The sequence below is a fragment of the Electrophorus electricus genome, chromosome 14, assembly GCF_013358815.1.
Source record: "Electrophorus electricus isolate fEleEle1 chromosome 14, fEleEle1.pri, whole genome shotgun sequence".
In the NCBI taxonomy this organism is placed as follows: domain Eukaryota; kingdom Metazoa; phylum Chordata; class Actinopteri; order Gymnotiformes; family Gymnotidae; genus Electrophorus; species Electrophorus electricus.
The window spans coordinates 12,005,001-12,018,225 of NC_049548.1; the positions used below are offsets into that span (position 1 = coordinate 12,005,001).

General features: G+C 50.2%; 1 protein-coding gene across 3 annotated transcripts in view; it reads right to left on the reverse strand.

Annotated features, from left to right (window-relative positions):
- Window positions 1–598: 598 nt before the first annotated feature.
- Window positions 599–13,225, reverse strand: part of thrab (thyroid hormone receptor alpha b) — a 92,463-nt gene continuing 79,836 nt past the window's right edge. For all 3 annotated transcript variants that reach the window (XM_035533775.1, XM_035533776.1, XM_027008379.2), the window contains 7 exons: window positions 11,218–11,279; window positions 7,299–7,399; window positions 5,689–5,836; window positions 4,999–5,204; window positions 2,726–2,872; window positions 1,347–1,605; window positions 599–990 (listed from right to left, as the gene is read on the reverse strand). In XM_035533775.1, coding sequence (XP_035389668.1) covers window positions 740–990; window positions 1,347–1,605; window positions 2,726–2,872; window positions 4,999–5,204; window positions 5,689–5,836; window positions 7,299–7,399; window positions 11,218–11,279 — 1,174 coding nt within the window. In that variant the 3' untranslated portion in view covers window positions 599–739. The remainder of the gene's footprint in view (window positions 991–1,346; window positions 1,606–2,725; window positions 2,873–4,998; window positions 5,205–5,688; window positions 5,837–7,298; window positions 7,400–11,217; window positions 11,280–13,225) is intronic.

The following is a 13,225-nucleotide window of genomic DNA, read 5'->3' on the forward strand; positions in this document are numbered from 1 at the left end:
GAGGAGTGGTGCACATCGGCGCTAGCATGGGCCCCCAGCACGGGGCCCCCAGCACGGGGGCCCCCAGCATATTGCCAATAAGGAGAGAGTGACTTTCGTCATCAGTAGTGGTACCAGGTTTGATTATGCTGCTGAAATTAATGGACCACTGGTAAGCACAGAACTCCTCTGCCGCCTGCACAGATGAAGTGGCCACACGGGGGCAAGGAGGCAACCGTGGAGGACCAGTGGCAGACGCTGCAGCGAGAGTGCTGCGCATTAGAGACTGTGTGAGAGAAGTGTGCAGTGTGTGTGTGTAAGTGTCCTTAGATGAGGTTAGATTTCCGTGTGTGTGTGTGTGTGTGTGTGTGTGTGTGTGTGTGTGTGTGTGTGTAGCCGAGGTTCAGGTAGATCAGTCTAAGACATTGCAGAAGACAGAAGGGCCACCTGTAAAGTTCCCTGGCAGGAGGGGTCTTGGCTGGGGGTGTGGGGAGGTGGCGGGACTGAGCATTCTGCGAAAAAGCAAAAGCTGAATAAAACCGCAGCAACGAACCCCCCCTGAACACCAGCCCCGCCCACAGCCCCGCCCACAGCCCAGCCCCGCCCACAGCCCCGCGCTGCCATTGCCCCTGCTGCTGGTGAGTTCAACGCGGAGAGGGTTGGTGCGTCGGGCTTGGGTGGGGTGCAGGCTGGTTCGTTTGGGGGGGTTGCGGCGGTACGGGTAGGGGTGAAAACGCGAGCTCCTGACACGCTCTCCCCGTCACACGTCCTGGTCCTCGAAGACCTCCAGGAAGAGCGGGGGGAAGAGCTCGGTGGGACACTCCACCTTCATGTGCAGGAAGCGGCTGGCGTGGCAGGCGCCGATCATGCGCAGGTCCGTCACCTTCATCAGCAGCTTGGGCCAGAAGTGGGGAATGTTGTGCTTGCGGTAGTTGATGTAGTGTTCGAACGCCAGCAGGTACGTCTCCTGGCATTTCTCGATCTTCTCCATGCACGTCAGACCTGAGCGGTCTGGAAAAGAGGAATGAAGGTGAGAGGGAGCGGACAGACAGAGGCAGAGAGAAAGAAACTACAGTCATCTACAGTCTACAGTGTGTGTGTGTGTGTGTGTGTGTGTGTGTGTGTGTGCGCGCTACAGCAACGGTCACAGTTTGCTGTGGCAGCTTTCATAATTGAATCTAAGCCCTGTGCATAATCAGTACTTAAATCTATTTAAATCATTTCACTGCTTAATATGCTGTTGTGAGGTGTTGTGAGGCGAGTGTGCTGCTGGTCCCACATCAGTATGGTGATTTATGTTCTAATGACTAGGCTGCAGGCACGAGTCAGGACAGCAGGTCCTGAAGGAGCAGCCCAGACATGCTCACCTGAGCTCATAAGCAACACGGCCTGCAACAGGGCCACCTCTGTGTCGTCCAGGTTGAACTGAGCCAAGCTCTTGCCCAGGTCGAAGATGGCGTCTGACACCACTCCCAGGCCTCCGTTCTTCAGCTGCTCACGTTTGACCGCCATCTCACCGCTCAGGGTCAGAGTCTCACTCTCAGGGTCGTAGCGTACAGCGGCACGCAAAGACATGATCTCCATACAGCAACCTTTCAGCAAGATGATCTGATCCTCGCAAGGCAGCTACACACACACACACACACACACACCCACATTACATCTGTCTTTAGTTTTGCCATTAGCATATTATTATAGTATTATTATTAAACGAACAACACACGTAGACCTAAAACGCCAAATTAATGAATCTGAATATATGTGTGTGTGTGTGTGTATATATATATATATATATGTGAGAGATAGAAAGAGAGAGGGAAAGAGAAAGAAAGCGAAGTGCACAGCTTATAGATATATATAAAAACAGTGATTTCAAGACCAAGCCACATAGCTTTAACATGCATATGATAAAATGAGTCAGTTTGGTATGAAATAAGACGCTGGTCTCTGGTCAGAGACAGTGTGCAGTGGAATGGCAGCTGGAGAACTGTGTACATTCAGTGTGCAGACACTAACAAAGAGCCTGCCATAGGTGGGATGTGTAGTCTACCAGGCGAAACACACACACACTCATGCTTTAAGCAGAACTGCTGCATGCTAAATATAGACAGTTTGTCTCATTGTGGTGACTAATATAGCGCTTTTGACATCGTTGTGCACACACACAGTCCAAGACGCTTCACTGATCCAAAGCAACACATGCTTTCACTCATGAATTCAGTCAACACACACGTACATCAACACCCCCCCCCCCCCCCCCCGCCACACTCCAACACACGCCCCCAGACCACCACGCTGTCATTATCTCTTTCCCCAATCAGCTAAGCAGGGGAAAACGGCCACAGAGGTTCATACAAGTGAGTGCCACAATGCTTCTGGGAAAGTGAGACTGGGTAATAAAGTTATTACACCACCGACAAGCCACATAACAAAAGCTAATTAGGCAGCAGAAAACACACACTCAGGCAAAGACCCACGAAACCAAGCCCCTTACCACAACACACAAACGCCTGGAGTACTGATCAGAATGACTCAGCCATGCCTCCAGGTATGCAGACACAAAAAGACGCGAGCAAGACACGAATACAGGGCCGACAAATCGCGCGCACGCTACAATGAGCACGCATGCATACGCGCGCGCACACACAGACAAGAACAAGCACACAGATGCATACTAGAATTAGCAGGCTGTGGCAGACGTGCACCCACAAACACACACACACACCCATGCGCAGTGGGAACTCACCTCGGAAAACATGGGCAGTTTTTTGGCAAAGTCAACAACACGTGTGATGGCAGGCGTGATGATCTTGGTGAACTCGCTGAAGGCCTCCAGGTCCACTTTGTCCCCATCCGACGTGGGAGCCACCGGCGACTGGCCGATGTCCTCGGGCTTGGACCAGCACACAGAGGTGGGTGGTTAGAGACACGTTTAGACATCCAGGGGAACCAGATATCATCTAACCAGAGCTGATGGGAACGGAAAAGCACGGTGGAAGCTGTGGCTGGGTAACGGCCTCGTGCTCTGGGGAGCGTGGCGCGACACACGGGCAGCGAAGTCACCCTGTCGCCTGTCATGTTAGAGGAAAAGAAACAGAAGGGCGGTGTGGGGGTGGTGGGGTGGTTTGGCCTCAGCGCGTTCAACGTGGCAGCACTGGCTATGGACAAGCAGGACGCGGTGCTCAGAACAGCGCGCGTCCACGCGCGTCAGGCTGGAGGCTGACTTCTGCGCACTTACAGACAGCTCCACAGCCGCTGCCGTCTGGTCCGTAAACCCCCCCACAGTGGTACGTACCGTTCCAGAAGGCCTCAGGGATGAGAGGGAGAAGACATGGGATGGGGAGAGCGGAAGGGGCCCGGGAGGAAGGAAGAACGTGTCAGAGATTGAGTAGGCTAGCGATCTGTGTCCGCTGGGACAGTGGAAGAGAGCGATCCAGAGACAGGAGCACCGGAGTCTTCCTCAAGGCCCGCTATTGTTGTTAGAGTCTTAGGTGTGGTAGCCGTACCTCCAGTTCAACACCCTCTTCACCTCACGGCTAACAGCCACAATAATAGCAGTGTGCTGCCTACAGCGCCAACTAGCACTCGCACAGTGGTACACATTCACAGGGGCCCCTCGTGCACTTTGACACCTCCATAGGAGCACGGGTCATAACAGAGATATAACGAAGATGGGTTTTAGAATGGGTTAAACGAAGATGGGTTACCAAAGGTTCAGGTTTAATAAAGGGTTAATATATGGGTCTCACCATAGGTTAAGATACGCAGGGGTTTTTGTTCCCCCCTTAACAATGGATTAGGATAAGATGGGTTTTACCCTGTCTTAAACTACGCTGAATCTTTTAATGGGATAACTTAAGTGGAGCTTTACTGTGGCTTAAGATGAGCTGGGCCCGGTGTACCGCTGAGGCCGGACCGGAGCACGGGTTCGAAAGTGCGGTGACGACGGAGCCAAAGGTTAAGCCCAGCCCACAGAGGGTTACTAGCAAAGGATCTTGTGTGACTCCATATTTCATTGTTTTGCTTACACAGTAGCTGCACGTCTGTCACTCAACCCCACCCCTCCACCCACTGCGTGTATCTGATGTTTCTATTTTATTTTTCATGCGGTTTATTCAATATGGGAGGAGGAGTTCATGTTGATAGCCTTGGAATGAGCTAGAATGGGATAATCCTTACTGACAGATGCTACGCACATATGTGCACGCACACACAGACACACACCCGTAGTCCAACACTCACACCGGCTGTGTAGACCGGCTCAGAAAACATCAGCAGGCAATTAAATACATTTAGCAATCAAAAGCAACAAAGATCCACCGTCCACTCCTCTGGAGATTTTCCAACCATGTGGATTGGTAGCTCAACAATGCTGTGTTAGTAAACTTACTCTTATGAAGAAGAAAATGTGCAGATAGTCTGACTCCGTTTTCTGTTTAAAAAGGCCCCTCCCTCATTAAGACACGCATGAATGCCAAATATCCCCACATCTGAGATTTTTTGCTTTCCTGAAATTTTCGTCAGAGCACACAAAGTGGGTGTGTGTGTGTGTGTGTGTGTGTGTGTGTGTCTCACTGACATACAAAACCCCCACACTGACATTCATGGAATGTGGCAAACGCTCTTGTACAGAAGACATACTTGTTTACCAGTATGGCAGTACAAGAACATCCAGGGAATTAAACCCATGACCTTCATGTTTCTAGCAACATTCTCCACCTGCTTCACCAGGTGACTGACACACACGCGCGCGCACACACGCACGCACACACACGGGCGCACACACGCGCGCACGCGCACACACACACGCACGCGCACACACACGCGCGCACACACGCGCACGCACGCACACGCGCACGCGCACACACAGGCGCGCGCACGCGCACACACACGCGCACACACACGCGCACGCACGCGCACACACACGCACGCACACACACGCGCACACACGCGCACACACGCGCACACACACACACACACACTCTTTCACACAGCCTATGCACAGACTGTGTCGCTCACCAAAAACTTGCGCTTCTGTTTCCAGTGGGAGCCCTGTGCGTTGGTGTGGCGATGCGCCTCCGTCACCATGTGGATGAGCTCCCACTCAGAGCCCGTGGGCTCGGGCCGGTTCTGCAGCGTCTTCACCATCTCCTCCTTCCTCCTCCTCTCTCGGTTCTCCTCGATCAGACGGCGCTTCGCAACCCGCTTAGCCTCATCCAATACCACTGTGGAGAGAGAGAGAGAGAGAGCGCGAGAGAGAGCAGAGGGTGAGCGAGAGAAAGGGAAGAAAGGAAAAAGAATAACGGAGAACGACAGAACGAGGAGAACAAAGAATAAAAGATTTAAGTAAAAAATTAAAAATGAAAAAGGAAGCCAGCGAGACAAAGAGTAGCGTGATGATATATACACATCAGGAGGCTCCGATAAATCAAATAACTGAAAACACTTAACAGAGTGGACCAGGAAGAAATGAAGGAGGGAGGAAAAATGTAGCAGCCGGAAACCACGGAGACCACAAATCACAAATCGAGTGGGCAGTGAGGGAGACCCAGCATGCTCCAAAGGCGCGGGATGGAAGGCAGCGAACAAAGCAACGCCACGGGGCCTGGAGGAGGGGCAGAGCCCCGTGGAGCCATGGAAGCGACGGACAGGGGAGATGGAGTGTGGCTGGAAGCGTGGGGGAGCGGCCGCGCGCGTATGGTCACTCACGGTCCATGGCCATGCCCACGGCGATGCACTTCCTGAAGCGGCACAGCTGGCACTGGTTGCGGGTGATCTTGTCGATGATGCAACAGCCATCGTATTTGCACGAGTAGGAGGGGTGCAGGTTCTTCTGAATGGTGCGCCGGAAAAAACCCTGAGAGAGAGAGAGAGAGAGAGAGAGAGAGAGAGAGAGAGAGAGAGAGAGAGAGTGAGAGTGAGAGTGAGAGAGCGAGAGCGAGAGAGAGAGCGAGGTTTATTCAGTCCCAGTGTGTCACCTGCTATTAAAAGCAACTCATATCTATAAATGTGTTTCCCTGATCTCTATCTGCTTCTTGGCATTCAGTAGGCTGGTCGGAGGAGAGCGGCATTAACAGGGTGAGCGATGTTACTCAATCTGTCCTCCAGACGCACATACACAAACCCCCACATACAGAGAGATCAGACGGAGGTAGAAGAGAGAGACAGAGACATTCAAGATCAGAGGACTGCAGTCCATCAGCTCTGGCTGCTTCCTGTGTGTGAGAATAACAGAGCTGCACGGATGCCGTCACTGGACAGCCCACACACACACACACACTGACACACACACACTGACACACACACACTGACACACACACACTGACACACTTCTTTTCGGCTTGCAGATCGCTTTGAAGCTAAAGCGAAAGTGCGGAACAGCAGCAGGGCACAGAATGAAGCACCGCGGTATTCACCACACGGACAGCGAAGGCCACGATCGCCGCGCAAGGCTCCTGCAGTATTCTGAGCCCAAACAGCGGAGCGGTGGTTCTTTAACGTGTGCTGTGGCGGGTACCCACAGCTCTTGTGAACCGGACACACACCGTGGCGAATTACCCTTCCCCCCGGGTTTAGTCTTTGAGTTGGCTTAAAGACAGGTTACGGTGCGGTGAGCATGTCGCCGCTCTGCCAACACCGGAGCAGCGTGCGGTCACGGGCCCACCCAGGATCAGCGTGTGCGTGAGCGCAGGAGGGTCCCGACTCGGCAAGGCGGGATGGAGCCCGGGCAGCATGATGGGAGCAGGTTTAGATCCATGCCAGCCGAGCTGTCGGAGCCCATTCCAGACGTGGTGGCTCTCTTGCCTCATGTCCTCACAGCACCGTACTCACACCACAGTGCCAAGCTGCACATCGCAAAGAAAGGTCAGAGTTCATGTTTATTTGGATATGTGCAGAAATGTACAGGAACCGGCTGCATGGACGATGGATGCTTTTGGTCTTGTGGTTTTGGATCTGACCTTGGACCCAGGTCAAACACACGGGTGTTAAACGGCAGTCTGCTATGACCTTTCTGGGATAAGGGCAGCAGGAGGAGGGGCCTACCTTCCCGTCAGACGTGATGGAGCTGAGGGTAGGCCTGCAGTGCTCTGGTAGCACGTCAGTGTTACAGCATTACAGCGCTGACTGTCCAGAAGTCCAACCAGCGAGAACGCGGAGGATAGAGACTTTTATGGCTCTTCTGTAGCTTCTTATCTGTTGCCTCTGAGTGTGTGATTGCAGCTGGGTGTGACTGCTGACTTCTGCCTTTGCTACTGTGGGTGTTGGTGTTGGTGTGTGTGTGTGTGTGTGTGTGTGTGTGTGTGTGTGTGTGTGCCCACCTTGCAACCCTCACAGGTGATGCAGCGGTAGTGGTAGCCTGTGGCCTTGTCTCCACACACCACACATGGCTCATCCTTCTCTAGATAACTGGGGATGTACCCTACAACACAGAAGATAGGAGGAGTTAACACACACAAATCATTGGTATGGCCTGTTCATTCTTAATTAAATCCCAGAGTGTGTAACACGGCACCTGGTCAGACCTCGGCCTTCACCCGCCGCCTCACTGAGCTCCCTTCACACACACCCTTCCCCCTCCTTTGCTGAATGTACACGTGTGTGTACTCTGCATACTGTTCAGCTCAGCAAACAGGGAGTTAACACACACACACGCGCGCACGCACGCACACACACACACACACACACACACACACACACACACACACACACACACACACACACACACACTCCCTCTACCTCTCTCTTACTCCCTCCCTCTCTCACACACGCACAAATGCAGGCACACAAACACACACACGCACACACACACACACACACACACACACACACACACACACACACACACACGGAACATGGAGGGTTAACATGCAGACACAAGATAATTCTGCTCATATAATCCAGATAGTGAATGCAAGCTGTCACATGTGATGGCTTCACATATTTCATTCTTAGACACTCCAAGCAATAAAGCGAATAACTGCAACGTTTTTACTACAGACCACAAGCCCCATAGTGAACTACCTACTAGAACCTGCACTAGCCTAGCAGATGAAAGGAGAGCACAAGTCTGCAGGGTTAGTAGCGTTAAATAGCCTGCTCCAGCTGCCATAAAGACCCTTCCTCCGACAGGGAGAGAGAGGGGCTGTTCCCAACACTACTGCCCTTATTACAGTTAGTTTGCCTATAAAGATACAAAGAGAACTAGTGAGAGCTTTGGCCTTAAGGAGAGAGAGAGAGAGAGAGAGAGAGAGAGAGACAGACAAAGAAAGTGAGAAGCAGTGAAGGTGAGAGGATATCAGTTTGGGAGAGTGAGGTGTTGAGAGTAAGATGGTGATAGACAGAAGGGATGATGGAGAGATGCACTGTGTGCGTGTGAGTGTCAGAGTGAGAGTGTGAGCGTGTGAGTGTATGCCACATCTATGATATAGCAGAGGACAATGTATGTGCAGTATATAAAAGTTAGTGTGTGTGTGTGTGTGTGTGTGTGCGCGCCACATCTATGATATAGCAGAGGACAACGTATGTGCAGTATATAAAAGTTAGTGTGTGTGTGTGTGTGCGCCACGTTTATGATATAGCAGAGGACAACGTATGTGCAGTATATAAAAGTTAGTGTGTGTGTGTGTGTGTGTGTGTGTGTGTGCGCCACGTTTATGATATAGCAGAGGACAATGTATGTGCAGTATATAAAAGTTAGTGTGTGTGTGTGTGTGTGTGTGTGTGTGCGCGCCACATCTATGATATAGCAGAGGACAACGTATGTGCAGTATATAAAAGTTAGTGTGTGTGTGTGTGTGCGCCACGTTTATGATATAGCAGAGGACAACGTATGTGCAGTATATAAAAGTTAGTGTGTGTGTGTGTGTGTGTGTGTGTGTGTGTGTGCGCCACGTTTATGATATAGCAGAGGACAATGAATGTGCAGTATATAAAAGTTAGTGTGTGTGTGTGTGTGCGCCACGTTTATGATATAGCAGAGGACAACGTATGTGCAGTATATAAAAGTTAGTGTGTGTGTGTGTGTGTGTGCGCCACATCTATGATATAGCAGAGGACAACGTATGTGCAGTATATAAAAGTTAGTGTGTGTGTGTGTGCGCGCCACGTTTATGATATAGCAGAGGACAACGTATGTGCAGTATATAAAAGTTAGTGTGTGTGTGTGTGTGTGTGTGTGTGTGTGTGTGTGTGTGTGTGTGCGCCACGTTTATGATATAGCAGAGGACAATGAATGTGCAGTATATAAAAGTTAGTGTGTGTGTGTGTGTGCGCCACGTTTATGATATAGCAGAGGACAATGTATGTGCAGTATATAAAAGTTAGTGTGTGTGTGTGTGTGTGCGCGCCACATCTATGATATAGCAGAGGACAATGTATGTGCAGTATATAAAAGTTAGTGTGTGTGTGTGTGTGTGTGTGTGTGCGCGCCACGTTTATGATATAGCAGAGGACAATGTATGTGCAGTATATAAAAGTTAGTGTGTGTGTGTGTGTGTGTGTGTGTGTGCGCCACGTTTATGATATAGCAGAGGACAATGTATGTGCAGTATATAAAAGTGTGTGTGTGTATATGTAGGTATTTGTATGCCACATCTATGATATAGCAGAGTACAACATATGTGCAATATATAAAAGTGTGTGTATACACACACACACACACACACACACACACACACACACACACACACACACACACACACACACACACGCACGTGTGTACAATCATGTATTAAAGTATATGTATTTGTGTCTCCAGTGTATACTGTATATGAATCTATTAGATTTTATTTCTTTTCATTTTTTCATACAGATTAAAATACACACCTACACACAAACTATTAATAAGAATCATTTGGCTACAGTTCTTAATTACAATTTATACTAATAAAACTATTTGAATTTGAACTGAATGAGTATACAAGCCTGTTTCTCTCTCTCTCTCAGGCTTTGAGGCAGCTGGAGCACGCAAACAACAAACCACATGCCACAGGCTTTCCATGGAGTCAGTTAGGGAGGTGCGGTCTGTTTCACACATACCACACAGGCCCTTTCCAGGCCAGAATAAGGAAAGAAAGGCCCCGTGCCCACCTGCCCCGGGCCCACCTGCCCCGGGCCCACCTGCCCTCTGGCCCACCTGCCCCCATGCCCACCTGCCCCCATGCCCACCTGCCCCCATGCCCACCTGCCTCGTGGCCACCTGGCTCAAACCCTGCACATCTGCTCTGCAGGCTTCAAGCCACTGATCAGTCAGTGGATAAAGTGAACATACCTGCAGGTAGGACAGCTGCCGATGCAAAGTTATTACAGAAACCGCCGTAAACCGGCCGCCTGCAGGCAAGGCGTCTTAAATAAAACCAATTCAGTGACGGGTGCAGTGAAGGGTGTAATGACATTAGCTCTGTAAAAAGAGCTGCCATCACTGTGCTGTCACTCCCCAATCCTGCAACATCACTGTAACGAGGTGTAGCCAAAGCATGACCACGCAGGTCTGCGCACATGCCAACAGACTCTGCACGGTTAATTACAGGGAGCGTTATATATATTCAAATGATCAGAAGAGAAACACACGCGCGCGCAAACAAGGCCAGGAAGCGATGCCTTATAATTCCTCCTTTCATGCCCATGTGCATGCACACACATCCCCCATACACATCACACAGGCACACACAAGTGCACCCCCACACACACGCACATGCACCTTCTCCCACTGATGTGTTTAACATATGACCCAGGCAGGAGCTTGACGACCTGCTGAGAGAATGCGGAATTCTGCAGAACTCTCCTTTACCCTCTCACCCTCTCTCTATCCTTCTCACCCCGTTCCGCCCCTCATTCGCTCGCTCTCGCTCTCTCTCTCGTTCCCTCTCTCGTGTCATGCATTCTGCCGTGCAGAGGGAGAGAAACGGAGAGGGATTTATTCGCGCAGATGACAGATGTGATGTAGGTTCCTACTCCTCCCGAGTGCGGGCGATAAATATCAGCCCGAGAGCAGAAAGACAGAGGCGGGAGTGATCCGCGGCTACGGCCCCCGCGCGTGCGCTCACCCTCCGCCTGCCGAGAGGCAGAGGGGCGGGTGGAGGTTGAGGGGGCTTCTGGGAGCCGGTCACAACCCTCTCAGCTGGATTTCCTGTGAGCCCATCGGGGAAGCGCAGCGTGAAAGGCGACGTGCAGGACGAGAACGCGACGTTTAGCGCACCCCTGACCATTATGGCATGTGGGGGCGGGGGGTGCTCTTACCAGACATGCTCTTCACCGAACACTGACTGTTCTTCCTCTTCCTTTTCGGGCCATCGAGCCACCTACAGAGAGGGAAAGGGAGAGAGAGAAAGAGAGAGAGAGAGAGAGAGAGAGAGAGAAAATGACATAAATACAGCAGTTTGAGAGCGCACAAGGACTTTAAGGCTCAAACGGTGGTGCATAATTCATGCAGCTCAGGTCTGAACCTTCCTGTCCTGTCCCCTCAGCACACCGGCTCCACCACCGCAGTCGAGAGCAGTGTTGGCCCCAGGGGCCCGGGTGCCCAGCCCGCCGCTCTCCCTCCACTGGGAGAGGATTACCCAAGACGGCTCTGCCCAAATGCCAGGCGCCTGGTGCACGCCCCGCCCCAGTGCCATCAGAGTGATGTGCCTTTGAAGCAGAGTCCTGGCTCTCCGCGTCTTATTGAATCTTGGCTGAATTTAATACAGTCTCTCATCTAACTGCAAGGGATGATAAAAACAAGATGCATGCATTGCCTAACCTTGAAAAGCACACACACACACACACACACACACACACACACACACACACACACACGACCGCAAGGACACACACCAAAACAAGTGCTTGCACACACACCCACATCCACACACCCACACACTCACACCCACAAAATGCCACTTTTCTTCACATAGGCATAGCTAAACCACACAAATGGCTGCAGCTGAGTGTACCTCTGGTCTTAGTTGACTAAACTGCAGATTTCATTCCAATGTTTCATCAAACCTGTACTGGAAAAGCATCCATATCTCATACAACAGTCTACATGCGTATGTGAAAGGAATGTCAAAGCTGCTTGGTCCTCTGAAGGTCTCCGTCTCCCATGTCCCTCTAGATCCCCGTCACCTCCAGCAGAATGTCTCTGATTCACTGTTGAATGTAGCTTCACTGATATACCTGTCAATCATCTTCCAGCCTAACCTTCTAACCTTCCAGAAGTCCCGAGCCAAGGCTTCAGCAGAAGCTGCTCTGTCGGGACTTCTAGCCAGTCAGAGTCAGACAGCATAAAGGTGGATTTCCCATTTTAAACAGGCATCATGAAGGACAGTCCCTAACATGGGGAAAGGCTTCAAATACTGCAGAATATCAACAGTAGTTTAAAAACAGGAGTTTATCTTCCTCAAAGACAAAGCACTTTGTTAGTGTGCCACATTTAAACGACTGCAGAAGAGATGGAGCAACACTGAAAGAGAAGCAGAGAGAGAGAACAATAAAAATGAAAAATGAAAGATACTTTGTGTTGTTCTATTCTGATTGATTAACTACAGACCTCAAAGGATGCTTGGCTAGGCACATGAATAAATGAATATCAGATTAATAGACACGGACATATATAGACTACAGCCAATCTAAATATAAGCAATTCATTTGGACAGTTGATGAAGGACCTCTGTCTAAAACATCCTGTGTCGTTACAATTTTTTTTATATATACAGGTTGTAGTTTTATAGTAAGTTATAGTAAATATATATATATATATATATATATATATATATATATATATATATATATATATATATACACACACACACACACACACACACACACACACAGATATATATCTATAGCATGTCTGCCCTTTAATTCCCAGAATACATCAATGATTTCACACCCAAATAGAGGAGCTATGTTAATTCGTAATTGGCATAGCGCTCCCTTCACAGGTCAGCTTCCCAGAGCATGTGCAACTCCCACTCTGCAAGCACACGTATCTCACCAGCACTCTGTCCACAAATCTGGGTACAAGATTCATTCTGGCTGAGTGGAGTGGAAATAAAAAAGATTCCGAGTGTGTCCCAGATTGAATGATTTAAGTAGTCGTCCTTCCCACAGCTTTCTCGGCTAGATGAAATGTTCAGAGATCACCTTGATGTTTGGTGGCGCCCCCACTCACACACAGATGCCTTCTCACAGAACAACCCAACAACTTCAAAGAGTTCTTTTGCTCATTTGAGTCAGCAGCACCACGGTGGAAAAGCATTACAAG